Source organism: Colossoma macropomum, unplaced genomic scaffold, assembly GCF_904425465.1.
Source record: "Colossoma macropomum unplaced genomic scaffold, Colossoma_macropomum, whole genome shotgun sequence".
In the NCBI taxonomy this organism is placed as follows: Eukaryota; Metazoa; Chordata; class Actinopteri; order Characiformes; family Serrasalmidae; genus Colossoma; species Colossoma macropomum.
Window position 1 is genome coordinate 30,301,328 of NW_023494784.1, and position 15,015 is coordinate 30,316,342.

The 15,015-nt window shown below is 38.9% G+C and overlaps 1 protein-coding gene across 1 annotated transcript in view; it reads left to right on the forward strand.

Moving 5' to 3' along the window:
* Positions 1 to 557: 557 nt before the first annotated feature.
* LOC118806616 (inactive dipeptidyl peptidase 10-like) overlaps positions 558 to 15,015 on the forward strand; it is a 63,395-nt gene continuing 48,937 nt past the window's right edge. The window contains exon 1 of the mRNA XM_036568101.1: positions 558 to 653. Coding sequence (XP_036423994.1) covers positions 594 to 653 — 60 coding nt within the window. The 5' untranslated portion in view covers positions 558 to 593. The remainder of the gene's footprint in view (positions 654 to 15,015) is intronic.

A 15,015-nucleotide genomic window follows, 5' to 3' on the forward strand; every position in this document is an offset into this window, starting at 1 on the left:
GTACAATGTGTATACGTGTATATATTTACAGTCTATTTTTTTTAATATATTTAAGTACTACAAGGGGGCAAAGCACCTAAGATTTTTGGTGTACGTTTTTTGCCGCTGTGCAAATGTGATGTGACAAGAAATGTGATTTGGTTTAATTCTAAGGTAAACCTAATCTGATCATGTGATATATTAATAAAACACTGTAACGTTGAATTCTATTTCTCTTGCCTAGCCTTATGCCTCCGCGCTGAATGACCCAATCTCTCCATGCTTCACCTGCTATGAGTTAATGAAGTGCTGACTGAGGGTCAGGCTGTAAGCGGGGGCTGGCAGCGTTCAGCGTTTGACAAGTGCAGCTCTAAAGACTGTGGAAGATCCCAGTCATTTAACTGGAGTCTGAAATCCCCCCCCAAGACTCTCATCCCGCGCACATCAACGCACATCTGGCGCACCAGTAGCGCGAGGCACGATTGGCTGAGCGCGCGGGCATGTCATAGGCGGGAGAGCGGGAGGGCTGCAGCGCGCGCGGCGAGCTGTCATCCAGTCAACAGCAGCCAGGCCACGGCGGCGCGGCGCGCGGGAACTGACCACGGTGCTGAAACATGAACCAGACTGCGGGAGCGTCCAACCAGTGCCGGAGGCGCTCCTCCAGCGACATCAAGGTAGGAGAAATCAGCGTTTACGAGCGGAATACTGAAACAAAGAAGTGCAGCTCAGTCTCTCAGATCACACACCGAGTCTCTCTGTGGAGGCGGGCGTGAAGAGCGAGTGAGAAGTTTTAGAGAAAGTTTTCGAGAAAATTTTTGACTAAACTGCAAAAATACACCAAATTTCATTTTAACTTCTAGAATAAATCCTCCGGTTTACAGTGAGCGCCCAAAGTTGATCATCCTGCCTCCTCTTCCTGACAACTTTCATTTCAATACTCATCACAATGAAACTTTCTGTCCCAGTTTTGGTCTCAGGCCAACAGCAAGTGCTGCTTCTGAAGTAAGAGCCATACACTGAGAGACAGATTAAAGATTTAACCGGATGAAGGACAAGCAGCAGTGGTCCCAGTGGGCAGGGCTGAGTGCTGTCAGTAGAGTTTGATTCAATGTTTAATGAGACCTGGACTTAAACTCGCTGAAAGGATTCACATATGGCATGAGGTTATTTGTATGTATGGTTTTTCTGGGATTTATTCTGGGATTTGTTGATGCCTTAAATAATCTGCTTTTAGTTGCTGATTGTCAGCAGCAGGAAAGCTCATGTTGTGTATTAAGATGATACATTTTTAAGGGATTTTTAAAAGGGAGATGTACATTTATCTGAAAAAGAGAGTCAAGAAGTTTCCACAAATCAAATCAGTGGCTTTGTTAGCAAGATCATTTTAAGTTAGAGTGGTGCCAAAGCTTTTCAGTCAGTCTGTCTCTGAGCCCATTAATCAGTCACTACACACACACACATGCACACAAACATACGCACACATGCACTTAATTATACACATTAAAGCAACATATTTAGTGTGTAAATAACAGGCAAGCTGTAGAAGCCACAGACTACAATGAAGTGTTATTAATAGTACAATAGTATCGATGTGCTGACCCACGCTCCCTGAAGCTATGACACTCTTGTGTCTTTTGGTCGCGCAAAAGAGCACTATGAGCCACTGCTGATCACATACTCACATACTTTCTCCTGTGGGTTGCGAGGTGTTTCTGTGTCTGTGGGTAATTTGTGGTCTCTGTAGCTAAGCTGGATTTGGATAAGCTTGGTCTGGATGTGTCTATGCTTACTTCTTCTGACTGAGAAAAGATATGGGGCTACCATGTGGTTTTGTCTCAGAATGTGTGCACCAAATTGATATGTTTTGCTGTTTTGATACACTGCCTTAGTGTTTCAGAAAAAAGAACATTTTTAACTATGTTTATGCTGTGAAATTTGTTTAGCAGATATAATCACAGCTTGATCAGTCTTAGATGGTGAGATAGTAAGTTATCAAACATATCTTTCAGATTCCAGCAATGAATAATTAGTATAATTAGAAAGTACTAAAAATAACACAGGGGCATTGATAAACATTTATACTCATTAAGAATGTGAAGGTTTATAATTATGCATAATTATGCGCATTAGAAATGCTGACGTGCACTCCTGCCATCCCAGCCCAATGCCCTTCCCCCCACCACACTGATTATGCTATACTATTACATTTGGTAAATTATACTGTAGTAAAACAGCAGGACAACATTAAAAACATTGTCCTGCTTGAACCTCATACAGACTATAAAGGAAACTGTTCTTTAAAATGGGAACATATATGAGCAATTCAAGACAACAATTATTGTTAAATGGTAACTAGTGCTGTAGAGTAGAGCTGTTTTTGGTGCAAGCACCAGCTTAGCCAGCAGTCTCACAGCTCCACACCCCTACAACCAAACCAAACCAAACATGGTTTGTAGCTTAAAGTTTCCTGTTGCCACATTGCAATCCCCTCATTAGTATAAAATTGGACATTGATATATATATAATGATGTAGTGATGTACAAAAAAAAGATGACATGCACCATCCTATGAGTCATTTTGTTAATGAGATTTCTGAGAAAATGTGACTACAAAAAATTAGAAATTTTGCCCTCCGTTAACACATTAGGCACAAATACCAATCCATATAATCATCATAAGCCATCCAAGAGGAATGAACTAATTAAAATAGCACACTTTTCAGCGCCAAGGGGCCTAATATTGCATATGCTCATACCAGCTCTATGACACTATTATCTGTGGAGTGAGCAAGAGAGAAAGAGAGAGAGAGAGAGAGAGAGAGAGAGAGAGAGAGAAAGAAAGAGAGAGAGAGAGAGAGAGAGAGAGAAAGAGAATAGAACAACAAAGCTCTCTCTCCATAACACACACACATGCGCACACACACACACACACACAATCTAATGTGGGCTGCTCATGGCTCTCTGGGGAAAAAGAGGTGAGGAGCTGCCTCAGGCGTTTATTTCATAGAGTACCACATTACCACATAAGACTAATACACTGCCTTCACAACCATCTGATGCCTGGTCTCACTCATAATCTCAGCCCTGATTATACTCGACTACAAATATCCTACATCTGCATGCTTAGGAGGAAAATTTGCATGTATTTAATAATCCATTCATTTTGTCCTGACCTCTGCTCACTGTGCTCTGAGTTTATTATGGACCTTCCCCTCTAATTTAAGTATCTTCCAATTCTTCAAGGCACAATCAGCCTATACCGTGTGTCATTTTAAACTTAGTAAGTCTGAGTAATATATGTTAAATCCCAGCCACTGTCATTTCTTTCATCTGAATTGTCTGTGGCTTGTGTCTTATGTAATGCTTTAATGATTAAGATATCAGGTGTAAAATATTAGCTGCTCACTGATAGCTGCTCATGCCTCTGAATAAAAGTGTCATACCTGACCTTCTCTGGTTACTTAACCACACTCTGAGCCCAGAGCCCTTATCCTCCCAAAGCCCATGGGAGCCTAACAAAAGCTCCAAATGAAATAGAAACAAAGGCAGAAGAATCTCTGCATACTGGAGCGGAGGGCTGAAGCAGAATCCGATTATTCTAGTTTCCTAAATCCTTATTACTGAAACCCAGAAGAAATGAATGTGACTTCTGGGGATAAGAGTGTGACTTTCCTGCTTTGATGTGCTGTCATGATACTGTCTTGAGTTCAGTTTAGATGTAACTGAATATGTCCAAGAGTATGACTGTGACCTATATAGATTCTGATTCTGATTTTAATTGCAGGTAGAAATCTATTAGTCACAATCAAATGGACAGTAGTAGTGGTTTTACACAGCTATGTAACATATGGTTAGTCGTACATACTACATTGAACTCACACATACTAATTCTGGTTGTAAATCATTATTTCCTCATCAAATCCACACCTTTTATCATATTGTATTTCTCATATAGTGGAGTTTCATATCAAGCTGTCAAGTAATTGTGGAAAGACACTAACATTGAAATGGGCTTTAACCATACATGAGGCATTTGGTCCCCCCGGATTTGGTTTGTGTTATTTTGTATAGTGTTATACACCAATAATTCAGATAATGAATGTGTGATTGTACATGGATTTGTGTGAATTGGTCAGTGATAGTCAAATTTAAAATCCACCAAATTCTACTAAAGTACCCCCCCCACTTTCCTCACAGAGAGTAAATCAAGGTTATTTAATTATTGGGTCATTTACCTCAAAAGAGGGAAATATCAGACCACATACGTATGCACACATACAACGACACACTGTTAGGTAGGACAGGGGAGGAGTTTATTCTGTAGGTAGTCACAGCTGCATAAAAGCAATCACATTTTACACACATGAACTCTTGTAAAGTCACACATGCATACAGACAATAAAACAGAAACGCTGTTATTTACCCATGTGCTCTAAAGCAGAGCAGCTGGAACAACAACAGCAGAGCCAAGTGGTGAAACCAAAGCTGAAAAAACAGGGGAAAAAACCTTAACCCTAATCCCTTATGTACTGGGGTATGTTTCAAATTACAGCCCCAAACACAACAAGATTTCACCATTTTTGCGAGTGTTTCCATTCAGTCTGTTCAGTTAGTTCCTCTAGCAAACATTGCAAACATGCACACTGTTCCTGTCGCATTCACCCCATTCACACACAGTCTATCTGTATAGTATCTGTGCTTCAGTCTAGAGGCCTGAAGAGTAACAAAATTGTGTAATAGAAGATTTTATGCTCCTCAAGCTTTCAGTTTACTGATCTGATCTTTCCACTAGAAAGATGAGGGCATAAGTGGAGCTGAAAAGTGACAAAAGTGAGGAAGAAACAGACAGTAAAGGAGAAGATTGGAGCAATAGACTGGTGCTGTTAGAGTGGATAGCAGCAGGCATGGCAGCAGCTCTCTGATCATTAGTGTCCTTTAAAGGTGTGAGAGGATGGGGAGATGAGGCTCTCTGGAAATGAACAAAATGAGCAGTGGATGAAAGATTAAAGGCATGCCTGTCACTGTGAGAAATGAATCGTGTCCCATCATTGCTTTAAAATAGAACAGTCTCTATTCCTCTCTATTGTATCTGTGTGTTTAAATAGTCATAGATACATCTGTAGCATACAGCACTGAGGAGCACACGTGTCTGTATGTACTTGATGTATTAAATATATATATCTGAATGAAATTTATTATATCTTCACAGTTATACCACTTATAAATAATGACAAAAGCGTGGAAACGATGTACACTTTTGAGTAAGGCAAAATCAATGCACCCTCATAAGGGGGTTCTTCTAGGGTTCTTTAGTAAAGGCAATGGCTATATAACATATATATGTATAGCATTCAAAGAACAATTTAAATGCAAAGTTCTTTGCATGGTTTAATGGTTCCCCTCTATGATTGAGAATTCAAATCTGTACAGGCTTGATTATTAATGCCTGCTCTTGTTCATTTCAACCAAGTTTGCCTGCACTGGCAAAATCTGTGCCACTGGCATAGAACATGCCCCTGCAACCCCATTGGCTGAGAGGACCACCCTCAGGACACATTCTACTTCAGCATACCCCCCACTGTATCAACATTATGTTTCATGTGTGTCAAAGTTACGATATAAGCTTATTATTCTACAAAACGTTTAATTAAAACCAAAACACATAGTTGCTGTGCCATTCCACGATATGGGTTGAAAAGCAATTTTCTTGGAAAAGATACAGTTAGATTTTGTGCATAATTTATTAGTGGAGGTTATATGGCTCCATTATGAGTGTGATTCATGTTATGAATAAGTTAAATGTATTTATGTATATAAATACATGTTTTCTGTCTGCAGCACACTTGCAGCTTATTTTTTGCCTGTTCATCTGCATCCACAAGCAGCCAATGATTGTCCAAGCTTGCCCACCTTAGCAAGCCAATATACCCATCCTCATGAGCCTGTGGCTCCCCAGGGGCCTGAGTTACTCAGGGGCTTCCACAAACAATGACAACAAAATCTAAACAGCTGTCTTGACTTGCGGTGGGAACTTTACTAGCGGCAGTGAAAAAATTAACTGATTTCAATCATGTCCTTGTGTTACTGCAGATCATAATTTTGACCCTGTCCACATCTTTCTTCACTTCATTTTCTTCTCCATTTGCTGCTTAATAACTGTTAGCTATCCACACTATTCACCATTACCTCAGTCAAGATTTCAGGTTTTTAGTAGTGAGCTAGCATTCCTGTAGGCGTATTTTGAAAATGAAACTTCATGTATACAAAAGGAAACCTGATGCTGCAGTGGTTGTTGGGTTTATGTTAACTTGTGTTCTTGTTAAAGTTATGTAATCTTGCTATTGTTTTGTTTGTCTTGCCATTGTAGGGTTTTGGATTGTGTGGGATGTGGACTGCACTCCTGTTAGCAATAGGCTAGAACATCAAATCATATCATAGCAGGGGACAGTGCATTTGGAAAATACATTATTTGGAAACTTGCTGTAGTCTTTATTCAATCAGGGTAGGTCAACAAACTCCCCTCCAAATGCTAACAAATAAATGACAAATAACTCAACAGAAGTAATTAATTTTAAAGGTTTGTTTGTAGAACAGCTTTGTGTATCACAAGCTCCAGACTATGTTGCTTGATCAGACTGTTCAAAAACAAAAATTATTCCCAGAAAAAAAAACTTGTTTGTAGTGGTGACATGTACACAACCCCACAGTTAATATGCTGCCATCATGGTGCTCCACAGCCCTCATTGAACTTGCTGTGACATAAAAAATTAACAGACCACCAAAATGGCGAGCAAAACAAATGGCAGCTAGGTAGGGGCCCTTAAAACACGTGTGCCCCGAGGCATAATGATGATCTGGGTCTGGCTTTGACCACAGCACTTCAAAATGAATTTTGCCTGCAAATTACAGATCAGGTGAACCCTTCTTGGCCTCTAATGAAGAACCTAGTTCTTTAAAGAATCTTTTCAAAATGGTGTTATGGCCCAGGCTAGGGTCAGGCCATGATAGAAAATGAGAGTGTGCTCCCTCCCCAGACCTCAGATATTTTCTTAAAATTCTCAATGGCAAGATGTTAAACTTGAACGATTTAACTTCAGGGACGAGCATAGCCAAAATAACAAATAAAATAACCAAGAATTTAAAAAACTAACTAAACCCTAAAACAAAATAAAACATAACACAAAAAGCTACCCTAACTCCCTACTTAAAACCAAGAAAAAACGTGAGGAAACAAATGGTGTTTGTTCCATATTTTTCCCAAAATTTGCAGAGTTTTACAAAGTCTAGCAAAGCTTTCATGATTTTCACAAAATCATAACAAAGGTGAGGTGTGCTGGGTTGGCTTAGACCAGTGTGCTTCCAGGTCATGTCAGAGGGGAAAAAGCCCTGAATGTCTCTCTAGGTCAGGGGTGACCAATCCTGGTGCTGGAGATCCACCACCTTGCAGAGTTTAGCTCCAACCCTAATCTAAAACCAGCTGATGCAGATAATGAAGAGCTTCAAAGGCATATGAATATTAGACAATTATTTGTGTGCTGGAACTGAACTCACCAGGTAGATCTCCAGGACCAGGTAAGTCTGCTCTAGGTAATGACTTTCTGTCCTCTTTATACTGTAAGGTGTCTTCATGTGGCCAATCACAGACACACAAATACACCCTGCAACATACGCAAAGACGTAAAACAGAGTGCCAGCAAAGGAACACACAGAGGGATATACTGAGATAGAGCAACTGGAGTTCATAACAGTGTTTCTATACAGCACCAGAAAGTGTTCCAATGTCATATACTATATTTTTAGTCTATATACAACCCTTTTCGCTGAGAGTGCACACACATCTGTGTAATTGTAGGTGTGTGTGTGAGTAGGTAAGTGTGGAAAAGTGCACTGGTTTAATGATGTACTCAGACACAAAGAGTAAAAATAACTTCTTATGACTATGATGAATTGGGCTATTAATGTTCAGTGTGTTAGTTCACCTCCAATAATTACTCTTGGGGTTCATTCCAGAGGCTTATGAAATTACAATTCTTACATTTGTTAATTCATTTTTAATCTTTCATACAGGACTGCTTCAACAGAGGGGTGCAGTGTTCTGTATTTGCTACATATACCTGTGTCCTGTAGATTTAGGTGTATATGATTGATGTTTTTTTTATTTATTTATTTTTATTTTTTTTTTACTGGGAGTGAACAGGCCACCCCTGAAAAAGAGAGATTGATGTCAGAATGAGGCACAAACAAAGCTAATCATCCTCCAATCATCCATGTCTTGCTTATCTAGACAAAATATACCCAAGCTTTAGAAAATGCTGTTGCATTGTGGGACTGATTACAGCAGCAATAGTGTGATTGCATGATTGTATGATTGTATAACTGTGTGATTGTATAACAGTGTGATTGTGTGATTATGCTCGATTTGAGAAGTGTGACCATAAGCAGGTTTGGGTCCAGTAGGTCTGAGACTGTGACACTCAGCAGACCAAATCAGCGAAGTGCATCAGGGAGAGCATCTCCAAGTGAAAGCTCACAGAGAAGGAGCTTTGGCCTACTTTCCACTGTGTGATTTACTCATATTTATAGCAGCAGGGTCCTCTCCTGAGACGACATACAAAATGCTTTACTGCAAAGAAGGCGCAAAGAAGCTGTCAGAGAGAGAGAGAGAGAGAGAGAGAGAGAGAGAGAGAGAGAGAGAACAGGAATGAGAAGGAGAGCAGGTGATTTGTTCTTCTTTCTCACTTAAGTCCCTTTCTTACTTAAGTCTTTCTCACTTAAGTCTCTTCAACCATGATTCCTGGCTTCTTTCTGAGGGCCCCCTGGTGGCCATTCTGCCAGAGGAATGGAAATCATCTTGGATTTCTTTTAAGTAATAAAATAAAATAAAATATTTTTGTCAGATTAACTAGAACATTGTTGGCTCTCTGTATGTGAAATGCTGTGACTCTGTGTTGAACTGCTAGCAGGCAATAAGCAGGCCATCTCCACTTATTTGCTCAACTACAAAGACAAATATCCAGTTTGATTCTGGTTTTGCAAATCAAACACATGTCCATCAAAGTATGTAACATCAATATTTTTGAAGAACTAAAATCCCTCATAGTTCAACTACAGGATCTTTAAAGCAGGCAGAAACTGCATTTTGTGGCTGATGTTAAAAAGGGCTAGGGAGGGATAAAGAAACGAAAGGATGAGCTATAGCACTAAAGCCTTAAACTCTACCAGGGCTGACTGTCTGTGTGGAGGCCATATTTGTGTCTCAGTACTGCGTCACATTGCTGGAAGCAATAAGCTATGAGACCCTGTATATTGCAGTGGTTTACCACATTGAGGGGTTGATGTTTTGCAATGTAAACCAGAATAAAATTTAAATGTAACATGTAATGCGTCACCTCAAGGGGATTAGTGATCTAAACGGTTGCAGGAAAAAATCTTTTGCCAAGCAATGTATTTGTTCATTTGCTTTTGTTTTAACCAGAAGACATGAAGAAACTATTTGCACCTATATTTTCACTTGTTTTAACCTATGACAATGTTTTCTATAGGCATGCCTCAACAACAATGTTACACTGACTATCTGTTTTAAGATTCATAACACATACTAGACATTCAGTTTATCACTGTGAACTCTATGAAATGACTGGTTGAAAAGACAAACACACTTAATTATTTTGGTGTACAAAGTTTGTATTGTCAGCTTCCTTTATATCTGTTTTTGCATTAACAAGCAAGACTCAGTTCAAATTTTTTAAGTTACTTTTAGTTATATTTTAATCCCAATGTGACTGTCCTAATTAAATAAAGTAAATACAAATAACAGTAGGCTAAAGTTGCTAAGCAACAGAACAGTGGTATTTTATAACTTACACACTTAATAACTATGCGGTTATATGTGTAAATGTCTCGAATGTGGCGTAGTCAATCATATTTTAGAAGTAGTACTATCTATTTTACAGTCCTGCAATTAAGTCCCATCTTAAAAAAATCAGTAATTTTCATCTTACAGCCTTTACTGTAGAATGGGACAAGAATAAAATGTTTTCATATTTCTGGTTTCAATTTATTTTTTAGTTTGTTTTTATGTTTCATCATGAACTTTCAAAACATTCTAAGGAGTTCTCCTAATATATCCATAATATGGTTTGTAACACAGCAGGGAACCTCCATCATGATGTTCAATGAGGAAGGGGTCTTAAGAATGTTGATGATGTGCACATGGTACATGAAAAAAGACAGTGGCCTACATAGTGTGCTGCCGTGAAAACACCTACATCTGTATTCAATGATTTATTTTTGTGACAGCAATTGGAATACTGAGACTATTATTCTCTTATATGACTCCATTTTCTTTTATGGGAAAAACAGGCAGCCTTAAATCATATCATAAATGATATTGCTTTACAGTTAATTGTACTAAAAGTAGAGAGAAAACAGTTTTTGGAATGAAATGTTTACTGATGCTGTGTTGGGGCATATCGTCGGTGATGTAATCTGGGGCCGTCTGGTGTTTCAGGTCTTTTAACATCAGATGCACTCAGCCAGGCGACCCAGCTGAGGCTGATTGAGCCTCAGCTTGTGCCCTAGCACCAACCTCCCCTAGAAAGTCTAAATGGAGAAGAAATTGTGTGTGTGTGTGTGTGTGTGTGTGTGTGTGTGTGTGTGTGTGTGTGTGTGTGTGTTTGTTTGTTTGTTTTGACTTAATAAGTAAACCAAACAACAGGAACAAATTACAATGACAGAACCAACAAATTGTTCCTGATGACTTTGAGAAGTGCTTTTAACAAAAACATGTTTTTCACCATTGTTTAAAAACTGAAATTTTAAGGTGGACCTTAGGCTTAAAAATTCTTATTGCATGTAGATACATATGTCAGATAGATACAAAAGTCAGAGATCACCCATCATTTGATTAATTTCCAGTCAAAACTGCTATTACATACAAGTTATTATTTTATCAGCATTTTATTCAGCAAACATATATCTGACAGAAAATTACACAGAAGCCTCAAAAATACTTTGTATGATCACATTTATTAAAGCTTCCATTCTTTTCAGGAGATTTGCTTTCAGTTTTTTTTCAAAGAAATCCACTGGGATATCTTTCCACACCTTCAAAGTTCAGGCTTAGAAGTTGGTTGTATTTTCTGCTTCTCATGATGTAATATCAAACACGTTCAGTGATTCTGTGACTCTAGGGTGGCCAGTCCATTATTCTGAGAACACCAGCAGCTTCTTTGTTTGAATTCCTTTTCTCAGTAACAGCTTTCTGACAACTGCACATCCTACCCATACTGCTGAGCTGTCTTTTCACAGTAAAAAAGATAGGCAGAAGTCTTTTTTTTCAGATCTGAAGTATATTCTAAGTACTGCTTATCCGACGGTGACAGTTTTGGTGGTCTGCTAGGTTTTGCATAGTGCAGCATATATGACCTCATGTTCTGACAAGTATAAAAACAAATGAGTGAATATGTGTGTGTGTGAGAGTGTGTATGTGTGTGTGTTGACGTACAAACTGAGAGTTATGTAAGTGTTGGGTGTTCTCCAGCTTGTACTCAGATGATAATCCTGCTCAACAAACACATTAATCCCACACACTCCACTTAGGCTGGCCAAAGTGCAGCACACACGTCTACATTATGACATCAGTGCAGAGTAACTCCACGCCAGACCCTCTAATACACACTCTCTGTTCCCCTGAGGGCCGCTCTAACAGTGTACTGTTGTGTGTGTGTGTCTCATTGGTGAGAGATGAATGCAGATGCACTGGTAACATTTACACAATTTTTCCAGTTTCACTAACTTACTGCTAGCATAGTCTAAAAACACTGGACTGACAACACTAACACAGATGTTCAGTCTACGTTACAGTTGCATCTTCCGAAAATGCATCAGTGCATGATTAAATTTGCTGAATATATAATTTATATAATTAGGTGTTTACCTTTCATAGATCTACGATAGCAAAGACTGTGAAACTTCAGAAAATGTAAAGAAAAGACTAGACTGCCATGAAATGTGTGTTTGGTGAACATGAGTGGTATATACAGATAGGTGACAAATTATCAGGCCACCACAATCATATCCCTGCTGTTGATAGGAAACCTTGTATCTCCATTTTTTCAGTTTTTAACACTATTTGAAAATGCCTGTTGCTGTTTACATTATTTGTAAATTTCATGAAGCACGGTCCAAAAAAACAGCCCTAAATGACTTGGATCTAGTTCCATTGACTTACACTCAAAGTAAAGAAGGTTTTTTCCTTTTCCTGTGAAGTTATCATTTTGGAGATACAATGTTTTGTTCCAACAACAGCGATATGCTGGGGCCGCCACTAGAACACCTTCAATACACCTTGACACTGATTCTACAGATCTCTAGAACTGCAATGGAGGGATCGAACACCATTGTTCGATGATGGCAGTGAAGAGTGCTATCTAACACGTCAGTCCAAAATTCCCCATAAACATTCCATTAGGTTGAGATCTAGTGACTGCAAAGGCCACAGCATATAATTCACATCATTTTCATGCTCATCAAACCATTCAGTGACCCGTCGTGTCCTGTGGAACGGACTGTCCTTGCCCATCTAGAAATTTATACAAAATAAATTTGTATTGAGTTGCAGTGAACCTTCTCTCCAAAGGGACAAGTAACATCTCAGCAAAATACCCCCACAGCATAACAGAGCCACCAGACCTCACTGTAGGGATCAGGCATTCAGCCATGTACTGTTCTCTTAGCATATGCCACACATGCATTCGCCCACTTATAGAGAATCTGGTGAACAAACACTCATCTGTCCATACCTTTTTCCTCACATCTCTGCAGACCAATGCTGGTGAATTTTGCACCACTGAACTCTCAACATGCAACACTCATCTTTTTAATTAGGGGTTTATGCACTGCAGCCATTTTATAACATCCCTCTCTATTTACACATGGACAGAATGTTCTTGCTCCCAGTCTCATTATGTCCTACACTGACAGTCTCCATATTGCGCATGAGTATCACCATCATGGAATGCACACTTTCAACCACAATTTCTAATCCCTGTTTACTGATGTCTTTCCCATAGCTCTAAATGCAGCTGTTCTGTTAGTCATTTTGCTATTGAAACACTTGCCAGTTAAGCAGTCTTTGTGACTAAACCACCCACCCCCCTCTTCCCACCCTCTGTAATGAACCCTCTTTCAGAGTCACTTACATATTTTCCTCTTGCCATTTTGATGCAAAATTGAGGTCAACTGGGTCGGCTCAGCATTTTATACATGTCACAGAGCATGGTAGGATGTTAATTGCTTAGTTGTGTCATACAGTACACCTGTCTTGATGCATCTATTCTCGTTATAATTCTCCACTCATTTATTCAGGTTTTATCTTTAGTCTGGTCCCCACCTATAAACAAGCATGCATAACTAAAGCACAATTATGCCCACTTGCTGTAAAAATTATGCCCACCCGCTTTTTGAATGCTGTGCTATTAGTGCTATTTATTTTAACACAGATACTTCCCAGTTTCCTAGGTGAAATATGACACATTCCTTATTTGCATTTATACAGCGATGGTTTAAAGACTGACCTAAAGTTAAAGTGTGTTATTTACCATAAAATGAATTTGATTGGGCTGTTTACAACATCTGGGTGCTGGAGTCGTATATTAACATGTATCACCAAAATATGTGTGTGTGTGTGTGTGTGTGTGTGTGTGTGAGTGTGTGTGTGTGTGTGTGTGTGTGTGTGTGTGCGCGTGTGTGTGTGTGTGTGTGTGTGTGTGTGTGTATGTGAATTTTCAGTAGTAACCCAAGGAACAGGGCTGATAAGAGAGTGCTGCAGTGGTCTTTAATAGAGCCTGGTGTGTGTCCCTGTGGTATATTATCGAGAGAGAGAGAGAGAGAGAGAGAGAGAGAGAGGGAGAGAAAGAGAGAGAGAGAGAGAGAGAGAGAGAGAGGGAGAGAGAGAGAGATTAGTTTCCTTTCATTTTAAAGAAGGCTAAAGTATTTCAGATGATGGTAGCTTTTCTGTCTGAAAAAAAAATGTTCCCTTGAGGATGCTTTGAGATGTTTTGTACAAGTACATAATGATTAGGGTTATGGGTGTTAGATATGATGCAATACCATGTCAATATTTGACTGTGAAATTTCGCTGCTACTGCAAATATCTGTACTGTGGGGACTGGGCCTATTTATTTATTTATTTATTTATTTATTTATTTATTTATTTGAAAATCTTAAGTGTTGTTGTGTTCAGAAGGGTTACTTTCAAAATGTATTCTGATGCAGATTACTGATTACTGTTAAAGAAATGTAATCTGTGTAAAAAATGTACATCTAAAGTACGTAATCCAAAGGATTACTATATTTAAGTAGTGTAACCGGATTGCTTGACAATAGTTTTGGATTACTCTCCTTATTATAGACATATATAGGCACATAAGAGGATTTAGAACAATGGCAGCAATGTAAACAAAACTGCACTGTTGAAAAAAACAACACATGTGATGTATAGTTGTCTGTGCTTTATGGGTGCCATTTGAAAATATCATTAAATATTTTGGAGTTAATCAGGTGTTCAAGTAAGGCATACACTTTCTTTGTATTGTATAACAAGGAAATATTGGAATATTGTGCCCTTTCAGCTTTATATTGCTATTTTGTCATGTAAAGTAAGCCACCCTTCAATCTGCATTCATAGGAGTTACGTGCATTTCCTAGAAGAACAAACCGCTTAGAGCTTTCAGTTTCAGATATATCAGTATAACTATGTAGGGGAGACTGGGCCATCTTGTCACATGGGTAAGCTGTCACACTGTAAATGTTTCCAACATCAGAAGGTGCAACTTAAAAGTGGAGACTAGTTTTGTGCATCTGCTTGGTCTGATGTATCCTGTCTGGGAAAGGCAGGACATGCTGTGAGCTGAGGTGAGCACAGATATCCTATTACAATTTTTTGTAATACTTTTCTTCTTGTTAAGATGTTTACAATTATACATGTGTACTTAGTAGAGGAGAGAATAAATTGTCTTGTTATACTTTTGCTAAA